Genomic DNA, 19,193 nt, shown 5'->3' on the forward strand with positions numbered 1-19,193 from the left:
GCAAACGATTTTTTGTTAGAAAATTTGACCCAAATTTCATCCAGATCGGCCTCATATAAAAGAAGTGATTAAGAAAAAGTCAGCTTTACTAATATTTACCTTAGATTACGATTATCTGAGGATCTAGAAAATGCTTATTGTTTCTATGCTCTAACGCCTGATGATGTAATAGCAGAAGTAACGTCCTTGTAGTCTGGTAATAACGCATCTCAAGAAAAAGGTTGCACTGAAAGGTCATACCCGTCGCTGCCCCTAGGCGTCGAAATTTGAAATTCTTATGAGTCCCGTCAACTTCTTTAGCTCGGAGAACGATATTGCGCCTGGCGTTACGACCGTTTCGCCAAATGTCTTTGGTATCGGATTCTGCAGATAACCGCGCATTCACATAGGATGTAAGGGGACATTTCGCTCATCGCCAGGAAAATGTTTATTTTTTTGAAAAGTCGTTTTAAATTTGGACTAATTGTTATGATGATCTGCGCAAGTACTATAAGTTGATAACAGAGATCTTTTCAGACTTTAATAACTTTACGTAGGTCTTTTAATTACAATCTTTCGAAAATTTTTGACATTCTCGAAAACCTTGAAATTCCATCCTTAACTGAAATCGGAAATTGGGAAGCCCTTCCACTTCCTAATTAATCCTATTCTTGCCATTCCTCGCTTTATTAGCGCTGGAGTGTGAATAAAATTATTTACAAGACCTACATTTACATGGGGACTTATGGACTTCTCTGGACGTTCGTAAACAATACAGTATTCTTTTACTAATCAGCATAGTGGGTCATTTGTTGTTCATTTGCTGAACATTAGAAAAAGAAGAAGTCTACGGTGTCTCTGCAATTAATTTCTAACGGATTTTGTTTTTAAATTCATGGCAAAATGGTAAAATTTCACAAATTGATATATGAAGCAAAACCCAAAAATAGCCTCAAACAAACTCAAGATAGTGAACGAAAATGGCATACCGTTATGAAAAGTACACCGTTTCGTTTGACAAGCTTACTTTCTCATATTGCCTATAGGCTTGTATGCACACATTGCAGGACGACTTATATGCCCTTTGTATCCATTTATATTTTGTCTGCAATGTGTTCTTCAGTTACGATGCCAAACCTTTCAGGTTAGTAAGGTAACAGCAGCAGGTCCATAAGCACACAAAGCAATGATTTGAAATTTTTTCTTTTTTATATCATATTTGTGAATGATTTCAGCGGAAATCTTCGCGCGAGTGTATCAGAATCGTGAATACCAAGTCAGTGCTCGCGCTTTCAATTCTCAGAGTCAAATTTAGAGCATATCTAGTTGTAGCTGTAGTGAGTATTCGGTCGGTAAAGTCGTAACAATTTCCAATTGCCGATATTCTCTTTGTTCACTTCTTACCGGACGTCACCACGTTACACGTACAGGCGATATCCCTTGAATGACAAGTCATATTGAAAGAAAAAAAGCATCGATATTACCTTGAAAACTTAATTTCTTGAGCGTAAGCAAAGTGCGCTTGTACTTCCGGTTGTTTCTCAGTTCTTCACGCCATATCTTAATGAATCCTTCTTGTTTTCGAATTTCCCATATGGAAACCAAACAGGAATATATAAAGTTATGTACACATGTTTTGTTGAAAGTGTTCTCCTGTAAATAAGCAAAGAACTGCATTAATGAATTGTTGTAAAATCCATTCGAAATTCAATGCAATACTTAAAAAAGTATTTTAATTAATTAAAAAATCACTTAATAAATAGATTTTGCTTGTATTAGCATAGCATGACAACGTCGAAGTTCTCTCAACTATACAACCAGGAGAAATTTACTTTTATCTAAAATTAGATAAAGTTTTTATGAAGATAATCGTAAAACTTTGATAATTTCCGCTTTCCTTCCATTCTTGTTCTAACGCAACCAGTTTCGTTTATTATTCCAAGGTTCGCTTTCGCAATTGCCTTTAATTCCGCTTTGATTTATTTATTTCTTGCTTAATGCCGTTAGAAGGGATTCGTTCCTTTAAAAGATGGCGCTCAGTCTTTTCACTGCAAAAGCTTACAAGTTTTATTCGGCCACAAAGAAAGTTTTCATAAGCACTACGAATAAAAAGAGAAAAAACTAAATTTGCCCGACCATCGCAAATAAAATTTAAGAATGGTGTTGCCTTTGTTCATGATTTCGTAGCAAAGTTTCAACAGATGTCATTTGTTGTTGTTTGTTTTTTCTTTTTGCGCATCTTTCAGCGAGTGTCGAAGTAAAGTGAAGCACCCGTTAGCACGTTCGTAGGAGCAGCAGACATTTGTTTACAATTTCGTTATTCAAAAGTACTAATCATGCTATAAAATACTCATTAATGATCATTTGTCCCTTTTCAAGATAGTCGATGAGTACATTATACCATGCGCATCCCAAAATACGTAAGCCATAACACGCTCAGTCGCCTTTTGCGTTTTTGGTCGCTCCGTTCACTACTGAGTCGACTCTGTAGATTAGTGATGATCCATTGTCAATATATCGCATTGTCTAATTTCGCCTTAACAGCTCAACATATTTTTGTTTCTGGTCAAAAGTGAACAAACGCGTTACTCATGCAGAACAATGTACATATTGCCTTGCGCTATCATTGTAGGGCCAGCTTTTGACGCCGCTTCACTTTTCGGTCCTCCAAAAAGATTTTGCGCACTTTTTTATGTTTTCCGGCAACCAGAGCGTCGTCGGTGTCTGAGCAACTCTTTTTAAAAATAACAAACCAATCTTCTAGAATTTGGCCCGATGGAGAAGGGTTCAAATAATGCGTATCAAGTAGCGTCACTAAAACGACCGTAACGTGTTACCTAATAGTAAGAACGCCATCAAATATTGATAGGTTTTGTTTGAGAATTAAGACTGTCTAAAAATCATACGAATTCTTCAGTAGTGACGACATTTATATGTTGTTCTGGGACCTTATTGAGAGATATGTTATAATTATTTCGATTTTTGTTACTTCGGGTCGTAGGTTGTGGGGAGATTGGAGAACATGACCCGGAATTGAATTCCACCGTTCTCTTAACAAGCGGACATCTGGACCATTATACCACACGACAGCCAAAATCAGAAATTGGATGTAAACTCAATACGGTTTTGAAAAAACATTACATTTTGAATATCATTTGATATCATTCGCTACTAACAAGCATACATGGCTTCACTTTTTCTTGAGCTCACCTGACTAAGTTTGTCCATTTAGCTTGCGCTGTGGAAGTATTCAATTTTCAATTATGGATATATGCCTTATCGTTCCACGTGGTCACCATTAAATACATAATGCCAAGCTTCTTCTTGATTAAATTAAAGTTCTAAACTAACTTAAACTAAGGCTGATCGGTGCGTAAGTAATCTGCAAATGCAGCTCTCAAGACAACGAAAATTGCGAAGAGAACTCGATACCAAGGCTATAGTTTAAACTCTGAAACCACATTCGTAGAATATCCTCTCCCATACAACCGTGCAAATATATCGAGGGGAATTTATAATTTGAAAGAAGTGTGTAGAAGAAATCTCACAAATCTTTCTCCGCGCAGAGTATTTAATAGCATTCGTTCCTTATGCGTTACAGTTGCGTTTTACGGTACAGTTACGTTTCTTTTAATCATGCTTTTTGTTGCTTTCTCGAATTTCTTCGGTCGAAGACAAAGCAAATGTAAAGTGCTTGGGTTAACTTATGCTGTTCTACTATTTCAAAGAGTGTTTAGTGAGGAAGAAGGGCGTGCAATTTAAAAAAAAAAAAAGGATTGTTTCACTTTGGTTTATTAAACGCCGTAGGAGCTATAGAGAATGCGTCTCAAGCCTTGTATTTATATTTCAGACATATTTATGACGTATGACACTACGCAGACATAAGAATCGCACGCCGGATTGTGATAGAGTTCAGTATTTTTAGCAGACACTCGCCTAGTGTGATCGTAAAAGTCATAAGAAGTGAGTTCAATGATTTTCCTTCCACCTTTACTAAGATGCTCTCCTTATGTTTACCAAAATTATCACTTCGATAAAAAAAGCTTGGAGGTAATTAATTGATGAAAGAGATTCTCTGAAAATTCTCCGAGGACGGGTTTTCAATTCGCTTACAAAAAGACGAATGAAAACAGTATGGTGGGCCCATCATGGCCCGCCATTGAATCTCCTACACCACCTTACAGCTATTCAAAATAAACGTTATATGAGAAGTGGTTCGAACCGGAACAATTTCAACAGCGTTCGTCATTGGGTCGAACAATATTACTTTGTTAAATTTCATTAAAATATGTCAAAAAATGACATATGCTTAGCATCCGATCGATACAATAAATGGTCTATCTCAAATTCCTCTGGACGTTGCATACATCCGTACTCAGCTTGTACCGGAAGTAGGTCTAAAAATCTTTAAAATCTTGATTCAAACGCTGAGATGAAACTAATTCACAATTTTCCGAAAACTCTTTCTTGCCAGTGCACTATGAAAATCGGAATTTCGTTTTTTAATATTCGATCGAATTCCATTTTTATTTTCGCACCTTAATAATTTCTTAGAATTGCTTGAAACGATAGTCATCTACGACTTGTATCACGGTTAACCATTTTTTCTCACATATTCTTCTTCTTCATTGTGCATTTTTCAAAATATCACCAGAAACCCCAAGACAAATTCTTTTATAATAATTTTGACTTACTTTTCTTTCTCTTTCTCTTTCCCTTTTTTTGTTTTGTGTCTTTCTTTCCAACACGGAAACTAAAAAAATTAAAAATGATAATAAAAAAATAAAAATACATTAAATAAATCGATAATTACAACAACAAAATAAACAATATAAATGGCAAATGTTATTGAAAACAACACAACAATCAATCACACAAACACCCATGAAATAAAAAAAAAAATAAATAAATAAATAAATAAAAATGTGTTGACATATGTCTGCATTACCCTCGCCGTATACGACTCACTGTTTCTATATATATATATGCGTGTGTGTGTGTGTGTGTTTATATATATATATATGTATGCTTCTTCTATATGTACTTGCTTACTGTTGTTAATGTTGGCAACGCGATGACAACGATTGAACATAATGAAAACAATAAACCTTCACCTAAATTTTGAAAAAATGAAAAAAAAACACACACACACATCCACGTACCAACCAACCAACCAAACGACGACTGTGCTATTATAAAATACGAAAAAAAAAAAAACAAAAACTCTGTACGTATCCGTATAACTGTATTTGAAAATGTTATAACAGCCGGCTAGCGGAAATTCCCAAACTATTAAAACCTCCAGCAAAACTAATAAAATCTATCAAATAACAGTAAGTTGCACAGAAACACATGAACTGAATGTTCATAAGCAAATTAAATTTCTATTTTTTTTTTTTTTTTTTTTTTACATTTTTTTACGATATTCCTAACTAAATAATATGTACGTTTTTCTATAAATTTTTATTACTTTCGACATACTTACACACTTCTCTCTTTAATTATAAATTTTCATTAATTTACACAAATTTTCGCATTTGTTTTTTTTTCCGTTTTTCTTGGCTGGCGTATGTCAAAATCGTCTAAATCATTATTAATAGAAATATATATAGCTTAAGGACCTTAGAAAATCGAATTGTGCTCTGTTTTATAGAAAACTGCCGTTTCGATTAATGATGGTTTTTAAATTGTTGTTACTATGTGTTCGATACAATTGTTGTTGCTGTTGTTATGTTTGCTGTAATTGTTATTTGGCTGTTTTATTTTCGGTTGAATCGTTGGCATTTTGTATCTCATTCTATACATGTATGTATGTATGTAAATACATATATATTTATATATATATATATATATGCGTGTGTGTTTGTATGTGTACATATGCATATGGATATATATATATATATATATATATATGTATATTTTAAAGCATGTTTGACCACCGCAATGCTGCTCCTATTTTCTTTTCTTTTTTTTTTTCAATACGTACACATAGAGCGTACGCATATATATGCAAAAGTTTCACGCCAACACAGACCCACAAAAGCCAACAAAACACCAATATAACCACAGCTAAAATGTATGCATAAACATACTATATATATATATATACATATCTATAAATATATGCATACATATATATATATATATATATATATATATATATATATCTATAATTATATATATGTGTTTGAATACATATGTAAAACTATAAGTACACAACAGCACCATTATGACAACATAATGTAGGTCCTGAGTTATAAATGCATACAACCATGCATACATCCATGCATACACATTAAACATTATCGCAGTAGCTGCTGCAGTAAAAGCAGCATTTGCATCGTCATCAGCATAGCTACGCAACGCGCTTCGCCGAAAATATATTACGAGAACATTGTATATGACAACAAGCATGCACAAAGCAGAGCAACTCTTAACAATGCCATTGCATTTATTCGTTTATTTAACATTCAATACAATACAATACAAAACACACATATCACCAAAAAAAAAAAAAAAAAAAAAAAAAACCAAAAAGAAAGAAAGAAAATTGTATTACATCACTTTACAATTCCATATATGCACGTATGCTTGCTTGTATATAAGCAATCGTCTATATGTGGGTGTATGTTCATCTGTGTGTGTATGTATGTGTGTGTGTGTGTGTGTGTGTGTGTGTGTGTGTGTGTGTGTGTGTATGTATATATGTATATATGTACATGCAAAGCATTCTGCTTTGCTTGAAATGGAATTCAATGTATCACATACATGCATGTTACAGTAAAGGCAATAATATTGGTTTGTTTAACACTCTCTGTTATGTAATGGAACGTAATATAAATATATATACATATTCAACCAACTAACATACCAATCATAGCCTCCGTAAACCAAAATATGCACATTTTCTGTGTCAATAAACTTGGAAAAACAAACCCAATCAAACAAAAAGCAAATCTACACAAATACAATGTAAGTAGAAATAAAATACAAAAACAAAGAATACATTGAACGGAAAACGAAATAACGAATAACGTTACTTTAGATAAACTACTAACTAAAATAAATGATTATTCACGCAGTCATTAAATCGATGTAAAATAAATTTTTGCGGCAAATTCTTTCTCTTAAGCCGAATCAATTTTGTTTTTAAGCCGATTTAAATTAAAAAACCCTATGGCTGTGCAAAAATATTCGAAAATATTCGTATGACATGTTTTTCTCAACAACAAAAACTATAGTTTAAATTGTTAAAACTTAAGGTTTGCCTTTACTTTCGGGTGCAGCTTTTCTTTTTTCCTTTTTCCAATTCACTGACCGAGTGTTCGAACGGTTTCCAACCCAAGTTATTCACTTAGTCACTATTCTCAAGAAAATACAATTAATTTACAGCCGTAGTGTAGAAATGTGTTGTGCAGTAGAGTGGCTCTAAAAGCTTATGACTCTATATTCTTGTCATACTTTTGTGATTTTGTATTAAATACCAATCGATTAGCTGTTGTTGGTAGCCATGGTACCATTAGACGTTAAAAGCTAACAATAGAGCAAATTCCTTTGGTCCCGTCAAACGCGAAACATCGAATTCCTGCCAAAGCGGTTCAGTACAGCGACGTAGTCGACGCGGGTCGTACACCTGAACATTTTTGAGTCTAAGATTCCCAAAATAAGTCCACCGTTCATATCCAGTTAGGATATGGAGCAAAAGTGTTCTTCTCTCGCAAAACAAAACTATATTCGTCAAACCCGTTATATTTGGCACAAAACAAAACCGCTTCATTGTTAGAAAAAGTATTTTCGAGTTCCGATATGTCTTGGAGTGTTTTCGCGCGTTTACTGTTCCCAGATGTCTGAGCTGTAAAACGAAAGATGTATGTCCGCTACATGTTACATGAGGGCCTTCTCCGGTTTCATTCTTAGTTATACTTAGATACTTAATGTTATCATGGGTGCAAGCGAAACTCAAGGTAAAACTACTTAAAAATGGGCTAACGATCTCTCTACCTGAGATGATGACCTGAGCTCTGCGCCAAAACTGCACAACGAGGTAAGCGGTATTTTTCTCGCTTAATTCGAAAAAGAAACGCTTCTAAATCGTGACAGATGATAAAAAGTAGACGCGATAATAGTGGAAACGTGAGGACCATCGTGCAAGCTATGAGCATCATTAACGTCGTCCCTAAAGTTAAATATTCTTACGACTTCCATTCAGCAGTGTGATTTATTATCACGCACGCTACGCTATCGAGACAAAAGATTAGCAATAACAAAATCAACGCCAAGTGACGCAACTACGTCAATCACTAAAGAAAAAGTGCGTTGAAAATGCGTGAACGCTAACGGACGTCAACTCCTTTCTCATGCACTAGATATTTGTATTGTCGATTAAAATTGATTATCCAACGTTAAAATAGGCATTCGCGATCATAAATACGAAAACGTAATGAAAAGTGAAATCTTTATAATGAAATTGGATGGAGCCATCACGACTGAAGAATGTACAGTCAATAATAGACCAGATATAGCAACAATAGTTAACGAAAAGGAAGGCATTGCGCATCTTATAGATGCAGCCATACAGCTGCACATCCATGTCTAGGTGAAAACATCATTGAAATATACACAGAAACAATAAATAAATATATACCGTCGATAATACAACACAAACAATAAGCATATGTTTTACAAGATTTGCACCCGACATCCTATAAAAAGAAGTAGAGGAGCTGAACCTAAATCTGGAAAATCTACAGATAAATGCAATGCGCCGTAATACTATAGACCAGAAGAATAGCAAGACGATTTATTAATTGCTTTGAATAAAGAAATCGGTAACAAAATTTGAAGATTTTATATACGTGTGCTTCGAATTATGTAAGCCTGTGTATATAGTTATAAGATAGCTTTCATTTTTAAAAAAGAAGAAGATAGCAATAACGATAATATTAATAATAATATCGAAAATCTATTTAACTAAATAAATAGAAGGAATCAAACCACGTATGCATTAATATTCTAGGTTTTGGTTCTTTAACTTCATCACAGCCCGGCTTCGTTTCAATTTTCACAGTATTATTCAGCGAGAGGGACCTAAGACCTACGTTCCGTCTATCTCTTTAAGAGACCTGTCCGCATTAGCTCTCTTAGATCTCGCGCCACGGACACATTGCAAACGCGTCATCTGAGGTAAAGGTTATTGAAAATTACGACTCCTTGAAAAGAGACTCACGACACTTTACACCTTCTTATTTTACAATATTAGCTAGATTAGCTAGATATTTGGCACTGGGACGAATTTGCGCTTATCATCTCATCATTCTCTTCTCTTTTTTTAAATCCGCACACACTCTCACTCCTTAAGATTACTTGCGGTTGCTCCAACTCCTTTATGTTAATTATTTTGTTTTCGTTATTATATTGTTATTGTATCTCTCACCAATAACCTAACATTACTTCGTTTAACCTTCTTACCTTCACTTAGTAAATATTGTTATCTTATCCTAATAGATTAAATAAATAAAATGGCACACACAAAACTGTGTTCATATTTATGTATACAAATGAAAGGGTAAATATATATAACAAGGGAAACACTGTAGCGGACAACGATTGAATATTTTACATCACTTCATTTAGTATAGCTATTCGTATAACGACTGTTTAAAATGAGGCTTTCTATTGGACGATGCGATCTCAATTGTTTTCAATAGCGTTCTCTCCTAGTTCAAAACTTGTCCGCATACCAAATTTCACCGAAAATTGGGCTCTGCATATCGAATACAAGAAAATGACATGAACAGACAAACGGACGAACGGGCAGACAAGCTTAGATAGATTCACAAGGTGGTTCTAAATCGACCGGTATATTAAAGGTTAAGTCCATCTCAAGCCCTTCTGGGTGTTGCATACATCCGCACAAACTTAATATACCACTGTTCCACAGGTGGAGTGGAGTACGAAAATATTAAAACAATGAAATAAATTTTGTTATCATATATCACGCACAAATCCGTATTACGTTACTGCAGTTTAATGGAACCTGAATCAGTCCAAGCCGAGTAGATGTGCTCGACTTTGTTTGAAATGTACAAAAAAACCTCTTTTAAATACGATATTTTGAAGGGAAATTTGTTTAAAAAATTTCTTGAAAGACGTCATCATAAGGCTCCTTCGAAACTGAAGAGAGCGGGGGAGAATCGAAAAATTTTACAAGAGTTCTATCGATCCCACAATTGATATGAAAAAATTTTCATTCAATCTTTGGAGAGATAAAATGTTGGAAGACATTGCGGTGTGTTAATATCCACTTCATATATATATATATATATATATATATATATATATATATATATATTTTTTTTTTTTTTTTTTTTTTTTCTTTTAAAATTTTAATACAGAAAGTTGTAACGAAAAACTTGATTAAAATGAATTTTTCCCATTTTAAAGCTTAATGGCACTTCTCTAACAAATAACTTGATTCTACGGGCAAAAGATCGTATGAGAAACTTGTGACTGACCTAGGGAAAGAAATGCTAAAGAAAAGTTGCTTCATTGTTTCTTTAGTACATTGATTTTTTTCGCTCTGTCTCTTCTCAATTTACAAATTTTCACATTTCGTCCGTTCAAAATCTTACTTTCACACTTCGTCATTATTAGTTTGAGGATAACTTAAGAACTCTCTTATCTTTTGAGTAAAAACAATGAAAAGCATTTTAACAAATTTTCTCTTCTGATGCTTCCTCAGCGAATTTACACAGAAAGATGAAATAAAAATAAAACAAAACTTGTTAAGAAACTTTTTTTTTTCGTCTTCATAGTTGTTTACGAAGAAAAACTTATCTATGAAAATAAAAAGAAAATTGCATTTTTTTTTTTTTTTTTTTTTTTATGAATTACACGAAAGATCAAGAAAATTTTTTCAGTAAACAGTCTTTTCGTATAAATATTGGTGGGCTTCAAGAGGAAGTATTTGGGGCATGAAAACCTTTTAGCAGAAAAGAGAAAAATACTTTTTTTTGTAGAGTAACTTTTTCGCATTTAAAAAATAAATTTATGTGAATTATTCAATTATTCATAAATTTGTCGAGAAAAGAACAAATGCAAAAAAAGAAAAACAAAAAAAAAAGACTGCGATAACCGGCAGCTTGTAGATGTTTCGTAACACACTAAAATACAGCAAAACGTATAACTAACCCCTAAGTGTCAACTCGTAAAGGATTGCACCCATTTTTAACACCATCATCAACGTACAATAACTAAGATAACCAGACATTTTCTTCGTGAGTTGTGTACTTGACTCAAATATTTGCCAGAATCCCTTAACATTGCGCAGACAGAGGCAAAAGGAAAATTTTATTTTGCCGTTTAAGGTTATGACATCGTCACCGTTTGGGTTTGTTCGGGAAGTCAGAGAAACAATAGTTGAAGCAAACAATCTTTGTTTTATTAAAGACACTAAACGAATTTTTCGTACTGTGTGACTACAAACAACTTCTTCTCATATTTCCGCAGTGACAGTGTAACTCCCTTTTTAGAGTTGAGCTCCTTTTTTCTCGTTTGTTCCCCATTTTTATTCTTCCTTCTTCTACTTTCAGCGAAAGAAGTGAAAGACTGGATTAAAATCGTCCCGCTTCAAAGCGAAAATATAAAAAGGTGATCACGCCCATTTTCAAGTTCGTTCCATAGTTTAGATTTCTGTTCTTCCTTCTGCAACCATGTACTTTCCAAGGTTAAGCAGGTAAACTGCAATGTATATCGGCCCCGAATGGGAAATAATTAGCAAATCTGAAGAGACGAAAATGAAAGGCTTGCGGTCATCATGAGATCATTTATCATTTATTATTTAACTAACCGGTCCTTGTGTGAAGGGCTGCCAATTACCACCGGCGCATGTACCGGTTGTGTCAAGCATTGCAAAAGTTAAAAACTGTTCGGGGTTTGTTGCGAAGAGTTTTGCATCGAGCGAAGGCAATACGAAAGAGAGAATATTCGTTAATGCATTGCTTTATATAAATTTTACTTCCACTTGAATAATTAATAAAATTCAAGATTTGCTTTTGTTTGCTATTTTTAGATGAAATTATTGCCCTTCTATTACGTTTTCTAAATACTTTTCAGTGGTCTAGGCCGTGATCGCAAGGATGAGAATACATGATCTCTGCCTTGCTTTTAAAAGTTATACCCCTTCTGGCAGTGGAAATTGCATATCAGATGTAATTGGAATTTTTGATTGATTTATTTGCACTGGACATCTGCTATGTGTTTTGAGTCGCAATTTTTGTCTCTTCTGGACATGAGCAATGTTAGGCGAATCCCGGCAATCGATATCACTTGATCTCACGTGCTAAAATGTTACGGTGGCCGAGAAAACTTTACTTTGCTTTCCATAGACTTGGATGTTTTAACCAAAAGGAAGAATTCATTATAAGTCCCCCTGATTCCGAGGCGTGAAACCCTTTTGTCAGAATCTTAAAACCCAGAACAATTCTATCGATTTAAAGTTCTTCGCCACGCCTCCCAAAAACTGATAAAGCATATTTTGGCATTGTGATCAGCCGGTAATAATTAGGTATTGATTGGTATTCCTGAAAAGTGGCCATTCAAAGACGCTCCGGTATCAGTTTTATTGCAAAATAGGTTTGTTAAGTCTTACAAGCCACGCAGAAAAGAATGCCTTATGTCCCAGTTATGTTGCTCAGATTACGACTATTGCGATAGTTAAGGGTAATGCGTACTTTGAAAAAAGTTTTCTTATATTATTTTCGTTGACAGTGAGAGAATATATTGTATGTAGGTTTGTGTCTCTCATCTATTTTTTTTTCTCCGAATATTAAATTTATCCATCGGGATAAATTATATCACACTATTACTGCGAACTGTTATTGTGGAAAGTTACCTCGTTACCTCGTCTGGGCAAGGCTGTAGGGAAATTGGGCTAGATTTCTTGGCGCTAAAAACTTCAATAAGCGTATGCAGCGGCTGCAAAGAGTCTCCTTAAAGTGAACATATTTTCAGTAATGAGGTGAAATTATGTAAAAGGATGAAGAACTTTATTCTTAATCGTAATTCTTTAGCTTTCGTTACGGATAATAAGCAAATTCACATACGTTGTACATATAAAATTCTCCCGTAAAGCTTCTTTATATTACTTTTGTTCTTAATACAAATGCGAAACGCAAGAGCAGATAGATACCAAAAGGCAGTAGCCAGATATTAATCCTTGCTCTTCAAACACGAAATTTTTGACAAGTACTTTTCAATACACTAATCCTTGTGGACAATTGTATAGATATGACAGCATGTTCATCAATAACGTACAGCCCTATAAAAATTCTTGGCAGCGTAATTTTAAATACCATTCTATGCATAATCTCTTCGAAATGGGTGAACGTCGGCTCTGATTGAACTTTTGCATTTAGTGCAGTAAATGTAATTGAGAGCACTCTGACGGAAACTGTATGTTTTTTCTGACGTTTACGGAGATTATATGTCGTTAAAGAAGAAGAAATTGCACGTATCATAATATTACATATTGTGCGTACCAAGAAAAGAAAAAAAAAACACAAAAGAAAAACGGGACAAGAAAATCGAAATTCGTTACACAAATACACAACTTGTGCTCACAATTACACAATTTTATGAATTAACTTTTCCCGCGATAGTGTTGTTAAAGGGAAAACTACGTACATATGCACGAAAGGGGAATAAAACGCTAAAAACAAAATCAATGAAAATTTCGTTACAAAACAAACGAACAGCAAAAAAGAAAAAAAGAAAAGAAGAAAGAAAAGTTTCCAAGAGCAAAAGCTTATACAGTTACAAGAGACTTCTTATAATAATAATCCTTGCATGGAAGTATCGAATATACGGCCATTTACATGCTTACACATGCACGTTTATATAACCGGATATATGCATTTATGTATACATATATATAGAACGTACAAATACACGCGTGCATGTATATATATATATATATATATATATATGAAAGCAGTCATTTATTATTTGACATTTGAATGACAGCTTGTCGAGTACAGGATTTGCTTTTTGGGAAAATGTCATGTCACTCATGCAATCAGCCAGTCAACCAAGCAACCATCCAGCCGAACTTAATCCCAGTACCCCGTACACCTTATACCCTCCAATCACTGAATAAAGTATTCAAAAATTGAAATACAAAAGTAGATCGCTTCATTGTTATTGTTATTGTTGCTGTTGATGTTGATGTTGGCATTGGTGTTGGTGTTGCCGTTGCTGTTATTTTGCTGTAATTGTTATATGAAATTGCATCTGTAAATACACTTTAATGACATCTTAACAAACGAACACATGTATGCATGTACACGTTCATCCATCCATCCGGCTCTTTATGTAGGCAATTTAATATCTCTGGTGCCAAGAAATATAACGAAAATATGCACATATACACGCATAGAGACATCTACTTCAATAAACACAAAGCAGATAAAAAATACAAGAGCCAGAGCGCAAGCACACGCATCTACATCTACATAAATCATAATATTATATCATTATTGTGGCACAGGCACAAGTGTCAAATTAATAATGTTGGCACACGTCAATTTAATGAAATTCAAACAACAAATACGTTCAACGCAGCTTTTCATACTAGGTGTGACAATTAATAATGGAGATTACTCTCTTTCTTTTTCTTTTTTTTTTTTTTTTTTTTGTTCACTGTAGATGAACTTAATATGCGATATATAGAAATAAATTAATATGTACATGTGTGTGTGTGTGTGTGTCTATGTGTGCGTCTTGACGAAGAGTTTCGAAACATGATGCAGCTAATTTTCTATTAACAAGAACATGTCACACACATACTTTTATGCCTGAAATTGCAAGCAATTACAAAATTTTAGGGTATCAGCCCATACAACTTGGTCCTGTTTACTGGACGCTGATGATAAAATTAATTATATTGGAGCAAACGTAGAAAGCGGTCTATGCATTTCATCAAAACGTTTGAAAAAACTTACTTTAAAATGCAAACCCATTATTCGCGTTGGGTGAAAAACGAGGAGAATAGCTTCTAAAAGACTCTTTAAAGTCTCTTGCATGGAAATTATTATTTTTCAATTTTATTGGCCAGATTTTACATCTTCCAATCAATGCTTTTTGCGGTCGACAACGCACAGTGTTTTCTCTTTTTTTTTTTTTTTTTTCTGATTATAAGAATTTGTTTCGGAATGGTTTGCTCCAAAATTTTAAAAATATGCAATAAAGATCATGTTCACCGCATATACCTAAAAAAAAAAAAAGGAGGAAGATAAGTCTCTAACCAGCGAACAGTGCAGATTACTCAAAATTCAGCTCCCGAATATTTTCATTGCCATTTTTTCTACCCGTTATCGAATCTTTACAACTAATTATTACACTTATGTGTTTAAATATGTGCCTATGCATAGGTCGGATTTATACATAATTACATTTTCTTTTTCAACTACAGCAAGTGCACCGACTATCTATATAGATTCACTAAAAAAAAGAAAAAAAAAAAAGTTGAAATTATTTAGTAATCCGCTAGTGTATGATTATTGGCTTGGTACCCTCGTTCACTATGCTTAGCTATGTGTACACTTTTGCATAAATTGCATGTCAAGTGCTTTTTTTATTACAAGTCTATGTGTTCGTTTATACTGTCATTGAATTAACGAACAAATTACCATTTATATGCCCTGTTGGGGTAACATAACTTTCTTTATCGTTTTTGAACAAAATTTGATGAAAATTTATTTAATTACAAAAAATATACCCAAACATTTAAAAATTACAACCCTGCACAAAATGTTGATTACCTTGCAAGTCTAATTGCATACACATATAAAGGCACTTAAAAAAATAGCTCAGTAAAATATGATAATTCTCTTATGTAAATTTTTATATAAAGATTTCGTTGCATATTTAAAATTTACTAATCGAATCTTTTCCATCAAAGCTTTTCTCGTTCAATTTTTTCGATAAAATAAAATAAAATATATTGGCATCAAATCGAGAGAGCCGCACGCAGAAATAACCGAACCTAAAATTTATTTTTCAAGCAACACTTCAGTCATAGTACCCCTTAAGTGTTTAGCATAGTTATGGCAAATTTTTATTAGAGGAAAAATTGTAATCAAAACTAATATACCAAGAGCCTGTATTTAAAATTTCAAGAATGGTGCAGCACTTACTTCATCTAAGAACAATCTTTGTTTGCCAGTTTGTATCCGTTGTAAAGAAAGAACAGAAATATTTAAATATTCTTATCTTAAGTAACGTCTGCTCAAAACATCTCAACGCATGGACATTTAGGTCATTAGGGGCTCTAAGATGCGTTCATCCTTTGTCATAGCTTTTTTCCCCTAACTAATACCAAAATTTTTCCCGTGCGACATCACAAAATGCTCATTCGTCCGAATCTCTCTGTTCCTCTGTACATGTGACATCTGTTCGCGCATTCTTGTGTAACCGACAGCTTTTGTCCCAAGGTCGAAACCTGTTGAAACTATTTCTTGCTTTTAAAGTCCATTTGCATAATCTCCTAAGGAGTCTTTCAAAAAAATAGCCAATCATTCCAAACGTTACTAACTTTACATCAGACTAAATAATTCTCGCCGGGCAAGTTCAAGTCCGCTTTTACTACCATAAGCTTCTTCGAATGTCTGATGCAAATGTGGCGTCATTATGCAACTTTCACTTAGCCTTAGCTAGGCTTAATCCGACACACGCTAGAAAGTATTCCAAATCAGATAAAAATCTTTGATGTTGGCTTTTCTTATCACTTTTCTAGTGGATTTTTGAAAACAATTAAAAGTTTTTTTTTGAAAAGCTTAACGTTTTTACGAACGTTTTTCCTTTGGTTACACACTATGGCACTAAGCATACAGCAATTGTTGTTGTGTATGTATGGCTTACATGAAATTAAAATAAAACAAATTTTGTAACTATGACATTATATGCACACACACTCACACACAAACACGCATACACAACGAACGCTGTCAATGTATATACCCTTTTGTATATACTTACGAAATTTTAAATGTACATTTTTATTGCCTGCCTTTAGGCTCCAAACATGAACTAAAAAAATATATTTAAATAACAAACAATCTGATATAGACCATTATACATATTATATATATATATATATATATATACATATATATATATACATATATATATGTGTGGATACGATATTTGTTATTAAAACTTGTACATCCTTCCACATGAAAGCACATATACTTGGGAAAATTACAACTATATAATAGCTTCTAACAAAAGTTCTTGCATATTTTAAAGGATAAACACATAAAAATTCAAAATGCAGAAAACTAAACCCTATCTTTCCTTAACCTTTCATTAAAATCATCTTTCTTTTCTTTCTGATAATTTTCTTTAAAGCTTAATGCTTTGTTGATAGAGATTTTTTTTTGAGAAAATTTTTTAAAATTTCTTTACTATTTCGTATTTTAATTGCTTACAGGTGCCGCCCACAAATCAAACTAAATTAGAAGGCGAAAAGGTGATATTTTCATGTGAAGCTAAAGCGATGCCTGGTAATGTCACTGTCAGATGGTTTCGTGAAGGCTCACCGGTACGTGAGGTAGCCTCGTTGGAGACGCGCATTACGATACGCAAGGATGGTTCCCTAATTATAAATCCGATTAGTGCCGATGATTCTGGTCAGTATTTATGCGAAGTAACAAATGGCATCGGCGATCCACAAAGTGCATCGGCTTATTTAAATGTAGAGTGTAAGTAAACATTGCCCATCCGAACTTACTCTTAATAATTATAAAATAAAATGAAATTGACTCATGGCCGATACCAAATAGCAAATTCGCTTTATATTGATTCTTGTATTTCATTTTCAAACATTTATTTTACCTTTTTTCCTTATTCGAAAGATAGATAATTTTTCAGTTAAGAAAAGGAATTTTTTTGTTTTCATTCATTACTTTTGCAGATGCTGCCAAAGTGACCTTCACGCCAACTGTGCAATATCTACCGTTTCGTTTGGCTGGCGTTGTTCAGTGTTATATAAAATCAAATCCACAATTGCAATATGTCACATGGACCAAGGACAAACGTTTACTAGAGCCCTATCAAATGAAGGATATCGTTGTAATGGCGAACGGCTCATTACTCTTTACCCGGGTTAATGAAGATCATCAGGGTCGTTATACCTGTACACCGTACAATGCTCTTGGTACTCAGGGATCATCTGGACCCATGGAAGTTTTAGTGCGTAAACCTCCTACATTCACTATCGAACCAGAATCGCTGTATCAGCGCAAAGTGGGTGACAGTGTGGAAATGCACTGTGACGCGGTCGAGGCAGAAGGTACACAAAAACCTATCATTAAATGGCAGCGACAAGATGGCGGCCAATTATCGGATACACAACGTAGTCGCGTTAAAATCTCAGGCGGTAATATAACCATCGAAAATTTACGACGCGAAGATTTTGGTTATTATCAATGTGTTGTCTCCAATGAAGTGGCCACCTTAATGTCACAAGCTCAATTAGTTATTGAGGGTACACAGCCGCATGCCCCGTACAATATTACTGGCAAGGCCACTGAATCATCGATTACTTTACAATGGATGCCAGGCTATAGTGGTGGCTCCGATTATAAACAAGATTATACTATATGGTATCGTGAGGCCGGTGTTAACGATTGGCAAACGATATCTGTAACACCATCGGGTAGCACACAAGTAACGATTAATGGCTTAGCATCGGGCACTACCTATGAATTTCAGGTAGTGGGTCGCAATGTGCTGGGAGACGGCATGATGAGTAAAATCATGACTGTACGGACATTAGGTAAGTTAATGTGCTCCACACATTTTTCTTTCTCTCTTCTTCTGTTTATTATTATGTTAATTTGCTTTTACAATAATATTCTATTTTACGTTTTGTTTTTTTTTTTTTTTTTTCGTTTCGATCACTAGTAATTTTTTTTATTTCTCTTTTTAAATTAACATAAAATGTAAGCAATCAATTTTATGCACCATATCATTTATGAATAATTATAATTTATCGTTGAGGATTTGGGGTAGAAAAGAGTTACATAAATAATAACAATAAAATAAATAATAAAAACAATAGTTATAATAATAGCAATCAAGTACGGTTGGAAAGACACACAATTGGTTAAGATCTCACTGACATTACGTTTTTGATACGTTAAATGCTCTAAGAA

At 33.9% G+C, this 19,193-nt stretch overlaps 1 protein-coding gene across 4 annotated transcripts in view; it reads left to right on the forward strand.

The window, feature by feature from the left end:
- LOC119635293 (protein turtle) overlaps positions 1 to 19,193 on the forward strand; it is a 144,302-nt gene that overhangs the window by 92,125 nt on the left and 32,984 nt on the right. For 2 of the 4 annotated variants that reach the window (XM_038030036.1, XM_038030037.1), the window contains exons 6-8: positions 5,247 to 5,312; positions 17,468 to 17,738; positions 17,951 to 18,814. In XM_038030036.1, the coding sequence (XP_037885964.1) occupies positions 5,247 to 5,312; positions 17,468 to 17,738; positions 17,951 to 18,814 (1,201 nt within the window). The remainder of the gene's footprint in view (positions 1 to 5,246; positions 5,313 to 17,467; positions 17,739 to 17,950; positions 18,815 to 19,193) is intronic. The other 2 variants (XM_038030038.1, XM_038030039.1) reach the window with 1 other exon arrangement.

This window comes from Glossina fuscipes, unplaced genomic scaffold (assembly GCF_014805625.2).
Source record: "Glossina fuscipes isolate IAEA_lab_2018 unplaced genomic scaffold, Yale_Gfus_2 26, whole genome shotgun sequence".
Classification (NCBI taxonomy): Eukaryota; Metazoa; Arthropoda; class Insecta; order Diptera; family Glossinidae; genus Glossina; species Glossina fuscipes.